This window comes from Sarcophilus harrisii, chromosome 4 (assembly GCF_902635505.1).
Source record: "Sarcophilus harrisii chromosome 4, mSarHar1.11, whole genome shotgun sequence".
NCBI lineage: Eukaryota > Metazoa > Chordata > Mammalia > Dasyuromorphia > Dasyuridae > Sarcophilus > Sarcophilus harrisii.
Genome location: NC_045429.1, coordinates 101,578,968 through 101,598,665, shown reverse-complemented (window position 1 = coordinate 101,598,665; position 19,698 = coordinate 101,578,968). Strand labels below are relative to the sequence as shown.

General features: G+C 35.4%; 1 protein-coding gene across 1 annotated transcript in view; it reads right to left on the bottom strand.

Moving 5' to 3' along the window:
- Nucleotides 1-2,474: 2,474 nt before the first annotated feature.
- Nucleotides 2,475-19,698, bottom strand: part of C4BPA (complement component 4 binding protein alpha) — a 40,833-nt gene continuing 23,609 nt past the window's right edge. The window contains exons 6-12 of the mRNA XM_031937273.1: nt 18,129-18,323; nt 15,899-16,081; nt 13,919-14,110; nt 9,188-9,370; nt 5,446-5,610; nt 4,492-4,667; nt 2,475-2,875 (exon numbers count right to left, since the gene is read on the bottom strand). Coding sequence (XP_031793133.1) covers nt 2,648-2,875; nt 4,492-4,667; nt 5,446-5,610; nt 9,188-9,370; nt 13,919-14,110; nt 15,899-16,081; nt 18,129-18,323 — 1,322 coding nt within the window. The 3' untranslated portion in view covers nt 2,475-2,647. The remainder of the gene's footprint in view (nt 2,876-4,491; nt 4,668-5,445; nt 5,611-9,187; nt 9,371-13,918; nt 14,111-15,898; nt 16,082-18,128; nt 18,324-19,698) is intronic.

The following is a 19,698-nucleotide window of genomic DNA, read 5'->3' as shown; positions in this document are numbered from 1 at the left end:
TCTTAGATTTATTTATTAATTCAATAGATTTCTTTTACTTTCAATTTTATCAATGTCACCTTTTAATTTTAGAATTTCAAGTCTAGTATTTAATTGGGGCTTTTTAATTTGCTTTTTTTCTAGCTTTTAAAGTTACAAGCCCAATTCATTGATCTTCTCTTTCTCTATTCTATTCAAGTAAGCCTCTAGAGATATAAAATTTCCCCTTATTACCACTTTGGCTACATCCCACAAATTTTGGTATGTTGTCTCATTGTTTCATTCTCTTGGGTGAAATTATTAATTGTGTCTATGATTTGCTGTTTCACCCATTCATTCTTTAGGATGAGATTATTTGGTTTCCAACTGGATTTTGCTCTATTTACCCCTAGTTTTTTGCTGACTGTAGTTTTTATAGCATAGTGATCTGAAAAGAATGCATTTACTATTTCTGCCTTTTTGCATTTAATTTTGAGGTCTTTATGCCCTAAGATATGGTCAATTTTTGTATAGGTTTCATGAACTGCTGAGAAGAAAGTATACTCCTTTCTGTCTCCATTCAGTTTTCTCCAAAGATCTATCATACCTAACTTTTCTATTCTTCTATTTACCTCTTTAACTTCTTTCTTATTTGTTTTGTGATTTGATTTATCTAATTTTGAGAGTGCAAGATTGAGATCTCCCACTATTATTGTTTTGCTGTCTATTTCTTCTTGTAGCTCTCTTAACTTCTCCTTTAGGAAGTTAGATGCTATACCACTTGGTGCACGCATGTTTAGTATTGATATTGCTTCATTGTCTATGCAACCCTTTAGCAAGATATAGTGCCCTTCCTTATCTCATTTAATTAGATCAATTTTTGCTTTTGCTTGATCTGAGATTAGGATGACTATCCCTGCTTTTTTTGGCTTTACCTGAAGCATAATAGATTCTGCTCCAGCCTTTTACCTTTACTCTGTATGTATCTCCCTGCTTTAAATGTGTTTCCTGTAACCAACATATTGTAGGATTCTAGCTTTTGATCCAGTTTGTTATCCACCTCCTCTTTATGGGAGAGTGCATCCATTCACATTCACAGTTAAAATGAATAATTCTGTATTTTCTGCCATCTTAGTATCCTCAGATTATGCTTTTCCTTTTCTTACAACCATTACTCCCCTCCCCAGTATTAAACTTATGGGCACCACTTGCCTCACACAGCTGTCCCTCTTTAGAATCCATCCCACCCCTTTTGAATTTTTTCCCCTTTTTCATATCTTTCCCTTATTACTCTTTTCCTTTTCCCTTTTCCTCTCCCACTTTTTAATGAAGTGAGCGAAATTTCTCTGTAAACCAAATATGTCAATTATTTTCTCTTTGAGCCAAATCTGATGAGAGTAAGATTCACACAATGTTCCTCTCCCTCCCTAAATTCCCTCAGATATGATCGGTTTCCTTTGCCTCTTTTTGGGATGTAGTTTCCCTTTTTTTAATCTCCCTTTTCCCCCTTTTCTGATACTATCCTCTTTCCATTTCTACTTCCCTTTTTATATCAGTAAAATCAAATTATACATGCACTCTTTATGTATGTCCGCAACAGAAATATAGTTTTCAAGAGTGCTTTTTACCTTTTTTTGCTTCTCTTGAGTCCTATAGTTGGAGGTCAAATTTTTTCTTTAGTTCTGGCTTTTTCATTAGGAACAAATGGAACCTGTTTCATTAAATGTCCATCTTTTTCTCTAGAAGAAAATGCTCAGCTTAACTGGGTAGTTTATTCTTGGCTGCATTCCAAGTTCTTTTGCCTTTCGGAATATCAGATCCTAGGCCCATTCTATCCTTTAATGTGGAATCAGCTAAATCCTGAGTGATCCTTATTGTGCCTCCTCAGTATTTGAATTATTTTTTCTGGCTGCTTGTAATATTATTTCCTTAGTCTGATAGTTCTGAAATTTAGCTACAATATTCCTTGGAATATTTTTTAGGGTCCTTTCAGAAGGTGTTTGATGAACTCTTTCAATGCCTATTTTACCTTCTGATTCTGTTACATCTGGGTAGTTCTCTAGTTCTCCTGTAAAATAGTGTTTAGGCTCTTTTTTTCATCATAATTTTCAGGAAGTCCAATAATCCTTAGGTTATCTTTCCTAGCTCTATTTTCCAGTCTGTTGTTTTTCCAAGTTGATATTTATCATTTTTTCTATTTTTTTGTTTTGCTTGATTGATTCTTAATGTCTCAATGAATTGTTCATTTCTATTTGTTCAGTTCTGATTTTTAGTGAGTTATTTTCTTCATTAGATTTTTTTTCCTTCTTTTTTATATGTCCAATTGACCCACACAGCCAGTATATATATGAACCAGGACCTGATTCCAGGTCTTCCTGGTTTCACAGCTAGCTTTCTCTCTATTATCTCACACTATCTGTTCTAAACTATTTTGGAGAGTGGGTTTAATTTTCTCTGGGCTTGGGGAGGATCCTCCCATCCTATAATAGAGGGGAATTAAATAACAGCAAATGTAATCTGTTTTTCTAATGGTTTATTTATAGTAGCCAGTTGTACTGCTCAATCTAGAAGACTAGACTTCTATTGGTCAAATTATCATCAGTTTCTTATTTACAACAGCATAAAATACGTTAACAAACTCTCCCAGTGTAGCCATTTATTCCCATGAATGAGAAGCTAAAGAACAGCATCAATAATAAGGATAAGTTTGTGGATCTTTTTCGATTTTGTGTGTACACGATTGTGATGATGACTCCTGCTTAGAATTCATTTTATTTTTGCCTATTGCTTGTTTCAACAACTCAATCTCCAGGGATAATTTTTCTATCTCTAGGGCCAACTTGACATCCTGGGAATTTGGGAGGCACTGCATAAGCTTGTAGCCTACTGAAACTTTTTCACAGCCTTCAGAGAATTCCTAAAAAAACAGAAAAAAAATATGATTTTAGAAAGACTTCCTTTTGGGGAAAAGAATAAGATTATTTTGGGGTCTATGTCAAGACTTTCCCTGTCCTGAAGAGCAAAAAAGGTCAGACATTTCTTTGGATCTCAGTAGCATTTCTTTCCAGGATTTAACTAAGACACAGTAATGGATAGTTATAACTGAAGAAAACACTAGCAAGACTGCAAGCAGGAACCAAGAAGGACAAGGGGACATACAAGGGGAGGGGAGAGAGAAAGGGAAATAGAGGCCATTCTACCTTTTGGAGAGAAACACATGGGATTTGGAGTCAGAACAAGCTGTGTCACTCTTTCCAAGATTCTGAGTTTTCCATTTTTTCATATTATAAGGGGAACACTGAGATCTGAACTAGCAGGTATGTATCACAAAAATCATCATGATAAAACCAGGAATTCAGATTTAGCCTGTTTCATCTAGTTTTTGTTCAATTTTTAAGTTTATTTTTTACTAGCTCTAATTCTCTTCCCCCCAGTCCCCTTTTCCTACAATTGAACAATTAAATAGAATAAACATAACAAATATGCATAGTCCAGCAAAACATTTGGGCTCCAGATGTATGTCTCATTATGCATTCTAATTCTATCACCTCTTTGGCAGGAGGTAGGTCATACATTTCATTTTCAATCCTCTGGAACCATGGTTTTCCATTGCACTGATAAACATTCTAAAGTTTGTCAAGTTATTTTTATTTATAATGTTGTTATTATAAAATTGTTCTCTTAGTTCAGCTTACTTCACTCTGGATCAGTTCAGAGAGGTCTTCCAGTTTCTTCTGAAACTCTCCATTTTGTCTTTTTATAAATGGTATAATAATATTTCATTATTTTCATATTCTAAAACTTGCTTAATCCATTCCCCAAATAGGAGGACAACTCCTTAGGACCAGTTTGGGGTTATTACAAAAAGATGCTACTAATATTTTTGTATATAAGAACCTTTCTCCTTTTTCTTTGCTTTTGTGAGTATAAGCCTAGTAGCGATATTCTTTATCTTATTCCTGTTCCAACTTCATTTGCATAATAATAAGAAAAGATTTTCAGAGTAGGTTGTTCTTTAGCCACTCCTAAATAGCTCCTAAGTGTATTTTAGAATTCCTGAAATGGGTTGTGGGGCCATAGATTTATAACTGGAAATTTAACAAGAGTTAACAATGAATTTTCTAAACTCCCAAGAAGTATAGCTGCCTAGACTATGCTGAGCTAGGATTTAGTCTTAGTTTGGGGTATTCTAAAGACTTTTGTTGCTTCATGGGCTGATTGTGGTAAAAGTGTCAATATGCCCTTGAAAGGGAGAGGCCTTCTAGCCACAGCACAGAAGACAAACTTAATCTATGAGCAACTCAATAAGATTCTTTAAAGATGAAGTAGTTCCTGTAAATGATTTCAAACATCTCAGAAATTAACCTCGATACATATATCACTTTTTAGTTATAACTGATCTACCTTCCCTATCATGGGCATTATTTTACTACTTCTCTTGGGGGCATTTCACACTTTATGACCTTACCCATTATTCTATATGTCACTGAGGGGTCACATAGACAAGATGATAACCTCATGGGTATTACTTACCCATTCACACTTGGGTACTTCTGGAATCCAGGATCTATTCTCTGAGCAAGTGATGTTTTGAGAGCCAAGCAAATGATAGCCAGGGGAACACTGGATATTGACTTTTTCACCACTTAGGTACTGAAACTTCTCTGAAAACAATTTTCCATTTGATACCTTTGGTTTTGGACAAAGAGCTATAACAAAAAATACCTTCAATGAATAGTTTATATTTTTCAGATGCAAGAAATGATAAGGTAAAGTAATGAAAGTTAAAAGAGATAGGATACCTAAAGTGTCCTTGAAGACTAAGAGTTTCCTATCTCCCCTCACCTCAGCAGTATTACTTCTAAATGAACTTTGGCAGCTTATTTCCCTTTTCTTCTCTCATTTTTCTCTCTTATTAAATGGGAATTGACTTACCAGTTAAGGTTCTCTGATCACAACTAACAAAAACAAATAAAGATATGCATTTAAATAAACAAATAGTTTTATATTATAGTTAATGTCTTATGAAATATATCTTATATTAATAAAACATATTAAATGTTATATATTATGTGCAAATCCTCTGCAGCTTCTGAATCTCTCTTGCCTCTGTGCACTGTAGAATAATTTTGGTTAAATAACCATGCTTAAATTTAACCCATACACATTTGATTATCTCTTACTACTTAATAAAGTTTGAAATCTAAAAAAGTAATATGCCTTACACATGACATTATATAGCATATCACATAGCAGTAGCTCCACGTGTGACTGAGGTAAATATGTGATACTTCTTAGAAATTTGATATTGAACCAAGAGTTCCTTTGTCCACCTGCTTATGTTAGCACCCTTACCAATCTTGTCACATTCCCAGAGGACACTTTTGAGAAGGAAAGTGCTAAGTGAAACCACATGGCACTGAAGAAACTCTATTACCAGATCTTTCTTGGTTGGTTTCTCCTTCCCATGAAACAAGGCTCAATTACCTTGACAATGAGGGAAAGGATTTGCCCATTTTGAAAATCTGCAGATATTTGTTGACTTTCCTATTAGGACATATCCGTCATTGCAGAAATAGTTCACAGAAACATCAAAATATCCTTCATTTATTGTAAAGTTCCCATTTGCAATAGTCTTAGGTGAATTGCAATCTAGAATGACAAGAAAGAAAGAGTAAGAATGATGATTAGGTAAGAAAACATTTATATTTTTCCACTCATCATTGACAAAAATAAGAACTGGAGGATCTAGAAAAGGTCTTCATCCTTTCCATTTAGTGAGGTCTCCAATAGGATCATTTAGCTTCATTTCCTATTGCAATGGTATCTCCCCATATCACTTCTAGATTAAGGCTTTAGAAAGGTTAGGATTGATTGGGGATTTTGGATTCCCTTAGATATTGATCTTCTCTTCTTCCTTATTTTACAAGAACTTTCCTTGTGGAATATAAACTCTTTGAAGGTAGAGTTATTTATCATTGCCACTGCAATACCACAGTGCCTTGCACATTGATGGAGAGATGAGAAAGCAGTAAGAAGCCTATCTGAATCTGTGGAGAAAATATGGTGTGGAAACTCTCTCTACCCATCAACAAATCATCTGTAACTTTTTACACAGTTGCCTGAATAGCTTGTCCATGGTCATACTGCTAGTATGCCTTGGGGCTCCTGTCTTCAGTCCTTCTAGATCTATCCACAATGCCAGTGGTTTCCATTTAATGGTCTATAAAGCTGTTGGGGCATTGTGACAATGGTTCAAAGGATCTGAACTAAAAATTCATCAATGATGTTTTAAGTACGCATCAGACACTTACTTTCTATGTGATCAAGGTAAGTCACTTTCTGTCTGTTTCAGTTTCCTAACTGTAAAAGAAGGATAATAATAACACCTCCTCACCCCAGGATCAAATGAAATAATATTGGTAAAGCACTTAACACAGTGCATATTATATAATTATTCTTGCTTAATAATTTATTGTTTCCTTCCTTTCTATTGAAAATATGGGAGATTAGAAAAATGATATTGCCTTCAATAGAAATAAGGAAATTAGAAAGAGGGATGAGTTGGGTGGAAAGAAAATAAATTCTGTTTTGGGTATGTAAGTTTGAGCTCTCTCCAGGATTAGAAAGGCACAATAGGCATAGCTAATGTGGGAATTAGTTTCACATAATTATACATATTTATTATAAGCTTTACTCCCTTCTCCAGTGTGTGTATTGGGAGAGAAAGAGACACATGCAGAGGAAAGAAATATTTGTTGATTGAAAAAAAATGAAATTTAACTAATCATTTACTATAATATTGAATAGTCAATTGATGATGAGGGACTGAAGCTTAGGGGAATAACTATAGTTGGATATATAAATGGGAATCAACAGCATAGAAATGGCAATTAACCCATGGGATTTGATAATATTACTGAAAGAAAAGGTATATAGAAAAACTAGGTTTAAGTCAGAACCTTGGGGAACAGTCAATTAAAGTATATGATTTGGATGAAGAACCAGCAAAGAAGATTGGGAAAGAGTGGTTATGCAGGTAGGAAGTCAAAGGGAAAAAGATGACCTGGAAAATCTAAAGAAGAATATACAGGAGGAGAAGGTAGCCAACTATCCCAAATGCAGCAAATAGATCAATAAGAATAAGGACTCAAAAGAGGCAATTATATTTGTCTATTTAGAAATCAGTGGTAATTTTGGAAAGCAGTTGGCTAATATAGGTAGAGATTAGATTGCAAAAGAATTATGAAGTTAGAGGAAAGGAAATAAAAGCAGCAAGTGTAGACAACATCTCCTACTTGGTTGAAAAGTGGGGGAAAACTAAGGATTGAGGGGATGACAAGATATAGTGAAAAGTTTTTTTTTGTTTTCTTGGGCTTTTTTTTTTTGATGAAGGGAACCTCAGAATTTTTGAAGGCATTAGGAAAGGAACCAGTATATTACAAAAGATTGAAGATTAATGAGTGAAATGAGAAGGAATGTTAAGATTATGTTCTTTGGGAGAAGACGAGGGAATGGAATGAGAGAAGGGTTGGTTTGGCAAGAAGAAAAGCTACCTCATTGTCAAAGATATGTCTAGAGGAGGATAGAGTTGAGACTTATGTAAATGGGGTTTGAATTGAAAAGGGAAGAAGAGCTCACACTAAATATTTTTAATTTTCACAGTAAAGAAGCAAAGTTCTCAACTGAGAAAACCAGGAAAAGTAGAAACTTGAAGAAAGAAGATTGAAATAAGTATCTATAAGGAAGATATTTGTTATGAAGATGTGTTGGATATCTCAGGAGTTGTTGTTGATTATTAGTCATGCTATGGCTAGTATAAATCCGATGTCTCCAATTCGGTTGTATAGGACGGCTTGGAGGGTAGAGGTGTTTGCATCGGTTCATCCGAACCATTATCCGATGAGTATAAATGATATGATTCCTATACCTTCTCATCCAATGAAGAGTTGGAATAGGTTATTTGCAGAGACAAGGATGATTATGGTGAATAAGAAGATAATTAGGTATTTGAAAAAGCAGTGTATATTTGGGTCTGTGTGTATATATCATATTGAGAACTCTAGAATGGATCATGTGATGTACAATGCAATGGGGATAAAGATGATGGAAAAATAGTCTAGCTTAAAGCTTATTGTTAGGTTGAATGTATTTATTGAGAATCATTGTCAGTTTGTAATTGTGGATTCTTGTCCTGAATGGATGAATAGGGTTAATGGAAGAAGGCTAGTAAAGAAGGCTGAGTCGAAAGATTGCCCAGGAACAGCATGAACCCAGTTAAAATTGAATAATGCGAGTTTATAATTTATTCAGTCAACACAGGAGTGTGACTTTTTCTAGCTTTGTTTAGCTAACACATGAAGTATGGAAGAGTCATACAACGGGAATAACTCAGGGTTGAAGTTTGGCAAGGAATGGATGGTAAAAGGGCAAATGGTCAAGGGATTCAAGAGTAAAGAATAGTCTATCATTAAACTGGTTAATTGTAGAGTGAAGGTTGGAGAAGGAAGAAAGCAAAGTCAGAACAAGAGTAATGGCCTGAGAGAAAATACTGAAAGGTAAAGAAATTGGAGGTCTCAGAGATGACTAAGAATGGGCTTAGGATGTTAGAGAGGGATGGAATTAATATTGAATATGTAAAATTTGAGCTTTAGTTATGCTAAAATAGAAGATGACAAGTGATCTGAAGACTTTCATTGATGGAGAATATATTACCTCCTAAAACAGCTCTTCCTGGTCTTGGACATTCAATTGTTTAAAAGTTTTAGTTTTCTTTAAATCCAGCCAAAATCTCCCTTTCAGAAAATTACAATCTTTGCTCTTTTTTTTCTGCCAAGAGGAATAAGCCCACTTCCTCTTCCATGTAACAAACATTTCTTCAGATACCTGAAAGCAGTACCTAAAATCTTTTCTTTTCCATTATAAAGATTCACTTCCAACCTTTAATCAATTCCAAAAAGGTATTCTTTCCAGTTCCTTTACATCCTTCTTGACTTTCCCTGGATGTACTTTAGTTTAACAATGTCTTCCATAACATATGATACCCAAAACTTAATGTAATACTCCAAATGTTCTATGTCAAGGAAACTTTTTTTCTCATCAAGATTTTCCTCTTTTTCTACTTAGAAAAGCCATCCCAGTGTCACCCTTACCATGAGGAAATTAATAAAATATAATAAATATGACTGAGCTAGCAATGCCTTGTAACTTAGAAATCAATTTCAGTTACCAGATATTCTTTTAGAATCACACGAGGTTATTTCAGGTTTCCATGTACCATCTTGTTGGCAGATACTCTCTTGTTGGTAACCTTCACACTGAATTTTAATACGGCGCATTGGTACATATTTGCAGTCATTGATGAACTGTAAGATTTTTCCATTATTAATCACTGGTGATGGGCAACAAATCCCTGAGAAAGAAAGAGGTTGTTGAAATTAAGAAGGCAAATATATTTAAATTAGAAAATATTGAAATTTTTAAAGGATATGTCAAGAACTGAGGATCTGGTTTCCACTTTATAAAAATAACAACATCTACATTTCAAAGAGGTTGAAGGCAGGGGAATGAAGTGCTATATGTGCATTCTTCTCCAAGTTTGCCTTTGATTTGCTAAAATCCTAAGACAAGCATGTCCATCTGTTTTTATTTTTGTGTTGGAAGTCTCAGCAATAAAATATTAGATTAAATATGTATCTGAGTTAAAATAATTTATTCATTAACCAAATTAGATAGCTTTGATTTTATATGTTTCTTTGTAAATGTTGTAAAGACTAAATCATTAGACAGTCATTTTTATCCTAGTTATTTGTGTGACCTGAGTTTCCAGCCATGCCTGGAACATTTTGCATAATTGTTTTTTTTTTTTTCTCTCTCTCTTTTTTTATTATTATAGTAACTTTTTATTGACAGAATCCATGCCAGGGTAATTTTTTTACAACATTATCCCTTGCACTCACTTCTGTTCCGATTTTTCCCTCCCACCCCCCCCCCTCCCCTAGATGGCAAGCAGTCCTATATATGTTGAATATGTCCTAGTATATCCTAGATACAATGTATGTGTGCAGATCCAAACAGTTTTCTTGTTGCACAGGGAGAATTGGATTCAGAAGGTAGAAATAACCCGGGAAGAAAAACAAAAATGCAAACAGTTTACATTCATTTCCCAGTGTTTTTTCTTTGGGTGTGGCTGCTTCTGTCCGTCATTGATCAATTGAAACATTTTGCATAATTGTTGCAAAGGAATGATGACTTGTTACTGTGTGCTTATCTGAAGTTGGTGTGAAAACTTCAGACTTCCTTCATTCCAGCTTTTAGAGACAACAGAGTCTCTTGGAAACTGACTCAAGACATTTGTAGAGAAAAACTTTGAAAGGCATACATGTGGGCAAAGAGCCCTTCAACATGTCTCTGATTTCAACCTTATCTTTCTAAACACTTCATAGAATTAACCCTTAGGTGATATCATTAAGATTCTCTCTCTCTCTCTCTCTCTCTCTCTCTCTCTCTCTCTCTCTCTCTCAACTTGAAACAACTTTGCAGTGATATCTCAGATCATTAGGAAGGCTAACATGGCAGAAAAGGAAAATGACATTATGGAGGAAATGTTAAAAAAAAAATAAGTACATTAATGCGCTGTTGGTAGAGCTGTGAACTAACCCATTCTGGAGAGCAATTTGTAATTAAGTTCAAAGGGTATAAAACATAAATACTCTTTAATTTAACAATATCACAATTAGTATCTCAAAAAGATAAAATGAAAAAGAAAAGGGCTTTTATGTAAAAAAAAAATTTGTAGCAGCTCTTTTTGCCATGACAAAGAATTGGAAATTGAGGGAATGTCCACTAATTGGGAGCAAGTTGCAGTATATTATTGTGATGAATACTATTGTTGTATAAGAAATGATGAGCAGCAAAAAGTTATCAAACTGTGCATACCCTTTGATCCAGCAGTGCTACTACTGGGCTTATATCCCAAAGAGATTATAAAGAAGGGAAAGGGACCTTTATGTGTCAGAATGTTTGTGGCAGTCATGTTTGTAGTGGCTAGAAACTGGAAAATGAATGGATGCCCATCAATTGGAGAATGGTTGGGTAAATTGTGGTATATGAATGTTATGGAATATTATTGTTCTGTAAGAAATGACCAGCAGGACAAATACAGAGAGGCTTGGAGAGACTTACATGAACTGATGCTAAGTGAAATGAGCAGAATCAGTAGATAATACATCAACAATGACACTGCATGAGGTTGTATTCTGACAGAAGTGGATTTCTTCAACAAAAATATCTAACTCAGTTTCAATTGATCAATGATGGACAGAAGCAGCTACACCCAAAGAAAGAACAGTGGGAAATGAATGTACTATTAGCATTTTTGTTTTTCTTCCCGGGTTATTTTTATGAATCCAATTCTTCCTGTGCAACAAGAGAACTGTTCGGTTCTGCATACATATATTGTATCTAGGATATACTGTGCCATATTTAACATGTATAGGACTGTTTGCCATCTGGGGGAGGGGGTGGAGGGAGGGAAGGGAAAAGTCGGAACAGAAGTGAGTGCAAGGAATAATGTTGTAAAAAATTACCCAGGCATGGGTTCTGTCAATAAAAAGTTATAATTATGAAAAAAATAAAATAAATCTAAAAAAAAGAAGAAGAAATGATGAGCAGGATGGCATCAGAAAAATCTGAGAAGATCCATATAAACTGAAACAAAATGAAGTGAGCAAAAACCAGGAGAACATCATACATAGTAATAGCATTATTATTATTATTATTGACTGTTAAAGAAAGAACAATACTATGATAATACAACAAATAATGGTTTCCCAGTGATATAATGATTGGTGTGTACTCAGTGAACAGCATATAAGCAAAAAACTCTCAGGGTCACAGAGCACTCTGAGAGATACAAAAGCCCACAAGCCCACTCTCGGAGACAGAGTCAGATTCATTCCATCTTCCCCCTTTGTGCTGGCTGGAAGCTGAAGAAAGCAGAGGCAAAGGACAAGCTGCAAGAGCTCTTGGAATCAAAGAATGAGAAAATAAACGTTTGGATTTTATCATCTGGCTGTATTTGAGGTGATTTTTATTCTGAACCGACACTAAGGCTGCCTCCAGAAAACGTCCCCAAGAAACCTGCTCCCAGAGAGAACAATTATATTATACAAAAGAAGAGAACACCACACTTCTTTGTTTCCTAGATAGTTTTGATTTCATATACTCCTCCTTCCCTCCCTTCCTCCTTCCCTTATTCTTGTTCTCATTCTCTCTGTGTCCTTGTCTCTGTCTCTTTCTTTATTTTGTCAGTATGGTTAATATTGAATTATGGCTTGCATAACTAAGGCTGGATAAGTAGATCTGGCAGTCATCTACATAGAGATGATAATTTTAACTATGTGAACTGGTAAAAGCACCAAGGAAACCAGTATAAAAGGAGAAGAGAAGAGAGCCTAGAGTAGAGCACTGGAGAGCAAATATGTTGTTATTTTAATGTAACTAACTTCCTTTATAAAAATGAGCAAGCAAACAAACAGATCAAATTTCAGCTTAGACATTTGCTTATTGAGTGTTATTAAATAATTATGAGTAACTTAAACTTTTTTGAGGCACAATTTCCTCATCTGTAAAATACAGATAATAACACTTACTTCATATGGCTGTTTTGAAATAAATTATATAAATCATTTCAAAGATTTTTTTTAAAAAATCACCATATATACTTTAACATTTTTAACATGTATTGGACTACCTGCCATCTAGGGGATGGGGTGGGGGGAAGGAGGGGAAAAATTGGAATAGAAGGTTTTGCAAGGGTCAGGGTGAAAAATTACCCATGCATATGTCTTGTAAATAAAAAGCTATAATAAAAAAAAAAACAGAAAAAAAATCACCTTGCCCAAACTTGAAGTCTTTTCAATTTCACAGAGCCTGCGGGTATCATATATCACATTATGATGGGCAATCCTTAAAGTATTGAAACTATTTCTTAAGTTCTAACAAAATAGTGATTCAAACTTTGCATTAACAAAACAATGTTTCTTTTTCAAATTGTTCCAAATTAGTGATGTTTGATTATATTTACTGTTGAAAAGATAACTTCTTAATAGGCTGGTTAAGACCACTCCTTTGCAAAGAATTAAACTCTATTTACATAGACTAATGTTTTCAAAGCCTATTCATTGGAGTCTGGACTTCAATTTTCTTTTGTACAAAAGTAAAATATTGGGCTAGATTATAGGATCATATATCTAGAGCTGGAAGGGACTGGAAAGGCCATCTAGTCTGATCCTATCATTTTACAGATGATGAAACTTTCATATAGGAAGGTGACACATATCATAAGTGATTGACAGAGATGGGATCTGAATCTAAGCTCTCTAACTTCATGGACAATGCTCTTTCTCCTGTATTATGCTGCTTTCTTCTAAAATTCTTTCAGATGACTTCTATCATCCCTTTTAGTCTTAACATTCTACATAACTCCTCTTTTTGGCATATTCTTATTAGGTATAGGAAGTTACTTTATCGAGGAGGGTGATGGGCGGTGTGTACGCAGCCTATTGCCTATTTCAATTAAGCTCTCTATTCTTAATTTACTACTAAATCCTCCTTCATATCTTTGTTTCAATAGACATTTCATTGTGTTCTAATATAGAAAATGTAGCCCATTGCTTCCCCCTCCATATGCTACACCTTGATCTAATGTTTTTATGATTTCATGATTTTGCTCACTTTGGTACTCTGTTGGGGTGAGCTGATGATGGTGATATATATAGACTGATAAGCGAGAAGGGGTGAGGTGTATCAGGGTTTATCGATTATAGAACAAGCGCCTCTAAAAAATTAATGCAATTCTTAAAAAAAGAGACCATTCCCCAAAATGCACTGTCAAAATCAACTAGTTTCTTAAAACTGGGTTTCACAGATGAAAATGGAGATAGTAAATGATACTTACTCTCACAAAATCCTCCCTTCATTTGCCAGCTAAAATCTTTCTGGCAGGTTGCAGTAAGTGGTGTATCTGGAGTGGCTTTGTATCCATTCTTACATGTAAATGTTAATACAGTGCCAACCGGGAACACATTCTCAAATCTATAATAGGGTTCAAGATCAGCATTTGCAATAACCGGTTGTTTAGTGCAGGCATCTGGTCATAAGAAACATTGAAAACAAGTATTACTAAGGCCAATCATGACAACATAGTGACCTGACATTTTAAAGGATGACATAGCAGAAACTAACTTAAACAATGATCTAAGATACCATTGAAATTGTCTGAAATTCTATTTGGGTGTAACTGGGAAAGGAAAAACTAGGCACAGGGAACTGTCCAGGAACTTAAAGATATCTCTGTGGAATAAAATGCGTCTTTATTGAAGCCTGCAAAGAGGTAGGTGGGGGAAAAGACACTACTACAGGGACATCTCCACCAGTGTACTGAATGTGTCTAAATGTAGAAATACCACATAGAGTGCACAGCTGTAGGCAGAATGTTCAGATTCAAAAGATGAATGGTTTCTAGTCATTGAAAGAACCCAGAGAGAAGATATTGTCTTTCCTCTTAAACTAGAGGGTATAGTGCACAAAGCATTGTGTATAATTGGAATCAGGAAGACCTGAGTTCAAATCCTGCTTCATATACTGGACAAGTCATTTAATCTTTTTGTGTCCCAGTTTTTTCATTGGTGAAATGGATATAATCATAGAACCTATCTCCCAAATAGCTGTGAAAAAGCAAATGAGAAAACATATATAAAGGATTTTGTAAACATTGAAGTTCTATATGAATACTAGCTATTATTATTATGTTATTATATTCTTAACAACAACACTCTTAATCCTATCTAAAATAATTTATCTTTGAATGACCTTACATTCAAGGGGAAGGACTGGACTTGCCAGTTACCCTGCAGTAAAGACAAATTGCAAAAGTTTTCAGTGCTTCCTAATTGGATTGTGAGAAAGGACAAAAGGCGTCTAGCTAGTCACCAACCTTGATTACCTCTAGGAACTTCATCTTTTACATTTTAGATAAAGATCTGGCAAGAACAAAATATTTTTTGATCATTCACAACTGAAGCTTTGGTTTTCAGTTTCTTTTGTCTTTCCTAGTAGTATTATGATTGTATAAGGAATGATTGTAAGTATAATTTCCATGGAACTGAAATCATCATTGCTAAAATATATCTATAGAGTCCCAGCTTTCTATATTTTGAATAGTAGGTTCTTTGAGGTAGACTGGGGGCAAAAATTTTACGAAAGCAAAATAAAAGGGACAACTGGGATGGCTACAGTGGCTAAAATATTGTAATTGAAACCAGAAATTCCTGAATTCCAATCCAGTTTCAGCTATTTGCTAATTGTATGGCTGAGCTAATTACTTAACCTTTCTCAGCCTTAGCTTCCTCATCTGTAAAAATGGAGATAATCAAACAGGCTGCCTTCTAGGATAGTTGTGAAGATCAAAGATGTGTATATGTGTGCTTAAGTTTTGTAAAGTGATACAAAGTGATTCAGCTCTGTTTATATGGTTGGTGAGGCCAAGGGGCTGGAAACATAGCAAATAATAATTATCATAATTAGCATTTAATATAAACATATAAACAGACTGGATTTATATTTCTTTTATATCAGGGGGAAATGGAGCTCTTTAAGAATCAGCCATCTAGGGCAGCTAGGTTGCACAGTAGATAGAGCAACAGCCCTGAAGTCAGGAGAACCTGAGTTCAAATCTGGACTCAGACACTTAACACTTCCTAACTGTGTGACCCTGGGCAAGTCACTTAACCCCAATTGCCTCAAAAAAAAAAAATCAGCCATCTAGTCTTCTGAGGACTGAAACAGAACAAAATTATAATATGACAAAATATATTAACACCAGTCCTTTATGTGTTCCTATACACTTGGAGTAGGCATAGAATGTGTCCATACTTACTGATCTCACAAGTGGGTATATCAGGAATCCACTGATTGTCAGCTCCACAGTGAATCATATTGCTGCCATTTATAAGGTAACCCCTGTTGCATTCGAGCATAACAGTGTCTCTGTATGTGTAGAGGGGTCCAAGACCAGAGGTTAACTTCCCATTTGGAAACTCTGGCTGCTTACAGATGACCTCTAAAGAAAGAAAACAAGAGACTTAGCCCAAATCATCTGATGTAACAACATGAACACATTAGCAAAGACATGATTGGATGTCCCTATTGTTGCATGCAGATACATATAAGAAAGTTCCCTAGGTAGTACAGTGAGGATATTGACCTAGATCAGAGGTTCTTAAACTTTTTTTTTGTGTCATGGACTCCTTTGGCAATGTGGTAAAGCCTAAGGATTCTTCAAAATGATATTTTTAAATACATCCAATACATAGAAATACAAAGGAAGCCAATTCTATTGAAATATTTTTTAAAAGCCAAGTTCATAGATACAGGTTAGGAATTTGCAAAGTTTGTGTTTTGCTGCTAAGATGCTTTTTAATTACAATTCTACAATTCATGAGGCATAGTAAAAATATTTTATAACTTCAAATATTTGCCTAGTACCAAGCTCGAAAAAAATCAGAATAAATGTACAACTACACTTGCTCCATTATTCTGACCATAGTGTGATGTTCCAAATCATAGTCATATTTGGTTAAGATTCTCATTATAGATGAGAAAATGGAGGTGCAGCAGGGGAGGAATTGACTTTGTCCTATAGAATCCAAAAGAGTGATTTCAAATTACTTAAGAGTTAAGAAGGGAATAATGTTCCAGAGTAGCAAGAATATGTAATTTAGACTTCAAAAAGATTGACGGTCAGAAGATCCAAAGACATTGACTTGTAAAGGAAAAAGATGCAAAGGAAATACTTCATCTATTCCTAAAAGGGACACTAAAACTTGAATAGCCCATTGTAAATGAAGAGACCAGTGAGAGATGAACTTGAGATGAGAGAACTTGTCTCAAAGCAGAAACCTTTATTATCTTTGTCCTCAGCCACTTATCCACCTGTGACCCAAAAGGCATCTGGGGATTACAATTTAGCTAATCATCACAAGTAAAAGTGGGGGTCACATTCCAGGAATACTACCTCTGAACTAGAAGAAAGTATTGAAAGGAAAGCCTAAACCTCTTCCATATCCTGTCTGGAAGTTACAAATCTCACAAGTCTTTCTCTGAGGAGTCTAATAAGAGAAGCTTCTATAAGTTTTAGCCTAAGACAAGAGCATTGTAATATTCACCTATGCCAGAGGCTATAGTTACCCATCTAAAAATAAATCTAGAGAATCCAGAATATCAATCTATCCAGCTGACGCATTACACTCTCGGAAGAGCCCGGTAGTTGAGAGAGATTTTTGGCACAGTCTGGAAGCAGCCTAGCTCTGTAACAAAGTAGCTTTACAACTGAGTGGGTTTCCTGCATCAACCTTGTACCAGGTCAACTGTTAAACAGAGATGTTGTGGCCTATGAGAAGCCAGATAAGTTGAGTAATGGAACCATTCACCTATCTATCTTTGAGACTCTTAAGCAGAGGGATTGAGGACCCCCAGAGAATTAAAGAACACTGAGAAACTGTAAGTCCAGAGTTGTGAATTGCCTTAGACTTTTGTCATCTCTACATGAGAGCCTCAGTATCACTATACTATAAATTTGTACCCAATCTTACTTAATATGAACTTAAGGTGTAGTTGTGGAAGAGTATGTCCCAGGTTTGAGAGTAAATGCTATGAAATACTTGTTCTTGCTATAGCATTTGGGTAAATAACTTTGCTAAAAGCTAACTGTTCTACAAGTTGATTGTTACAGGGAGAACTTGCCGGTAAATAGGTTAGGTTGGCCACCCATATAGTTACCCTAGAATCCTCAGGGTATCCAACTTAGCATTGCTAGTGCCCAGTATGGAAATGAGCCCAGAGTGTTACACAGATATTAATGGTACAATATATACCAGTTCTCTTAGGTCTCCCTTTGGCCTTTAAGCTTCTCGAAGACAGGGACAATTTTGTTTCTCGCTTGGTCTAGCCTTAGGCAATCTGCTGATGCTCAACTAATATAACATGTATATACAATTATTGCACTCAAGTGATTTGCTGTCACCTCCTCTTCCAACTTCCATCCTCCATTAAACAAATAAAACCTTAAAGGTGTTCTTCTTTTACACTTCTTCACCTTCTTCACTTACTTTTGCACACAGGAGGTTGTGGACTCCATGTACCAATGGTCCCATCTACTACAGTACAGGAAATTGAGGCTTCGCCTATAAGTGAGAATGAAGGGTTGCATCTGTAGGTCACGGAAGAGCCAAAGCTGTAGATTTCATCTTCTCTGTTGCTATGCTTTCCATTGCTGATGTGTGGTGGTGGCGGACAAACTATAACTGGATACAAGTGGAGAAGAAAATATAATCAGGGAAGGGATTTATTGTTATCTCTGTACTCTCCTTTAAGCTCAACTCACTCTCTGGTGTTCTACCTTCCCACCAATTGCTTTGATCCTCTTAGAATAACACTGGCCTTAGGCCTGTTCATAAGGGTGTCTCTGGCCTGGGACTGCTGTTTTTTGATCAGGCTATTGAATGAGAGGACAGCTAGTTGGTACAGTGAACAGAGTGCAAGGCTTAAAGTCATGAAGTCCTCTTCCTGAATTCTAGTCTGGCCTCAGACACTTAACTAGTTGTGTGACCCTGGGCAAGTCATTTAACCCTGTTTGCCTCAGTTTCCACATCTGTAAAATGAGCTAGAGAAGGCAATAGCAAACCTTTCCTGTATCTTTGCCAAGAAAGCTCAAAGGGGAAGGTAGGGGTCATGAAGCTTTGAACACAACTGAAATGATTCGACAATAACAACAACAAAATTGAATGAGATAATATTTATAAAATGCTAAGTACTATGCTTAGTACATGGTTATTCACTTTTCCCCTTCAGCCAAGCTGCTCCCTTCATTCCCAGTTCAATTAATTCTCCAGATAATTCTACTTCCTCAGCAACTAATTCATTTCTCCTCAAAGAATGACCTCACTCTCTGTTCCCTAACATGAAACTTCTCCACCCCTCTTTTATCTCCCCTTATGCTATTTTCCTATTTTTCCTATTAGAATATAAACTTGAGAGTAGGCATTATCAGTTTTAAAAATTTTATCGCCAATGCATAATGAATTTTTTACCCATCCATTCATTCATCCATCTCTCTATCTATATTTATTATCTATCTCTTTATCTGTATATATTTATCCATCATTTATCTATTCATGTCTATATTTATCCATAATTCATCTATTCATATATCTATCCATCTAATCTAATCTATTATCCATCTCTATTTTATCTAATCTATATCTATTCAGCCATCCATGTCAATTTATCTATCATTTGTCTGTCAGTACTATCATCTAACTCTTCATATATCTTTGTTATGTGTCTATTCATCTAGCCTTCTATCAGTCATCTATTTTTTATCCAGCTAACTCTCTATCATATACAGAATCATAAGTTTCTATTTAGAAGGGTCCTTAGAGGGTATAGCGTCCAATTAAGAAATTTTGCAGTTGAGGAAACTGAAGTCCAGAAAAACAAAGGTCCCACAAGAAATAAGAAGTAGAGCTGACATATGAATCCAGATCCTATGACTTCAAATCTAGCATACTTCAGATACTTCTGTGAGTGTCATCAGATGGCAAATTCATTCCCAAAAACATTTAGTAAGCTCTGTCTATGTGCCAATGCTGTGCAAGACGCTGGGGACACAAGGGCAAA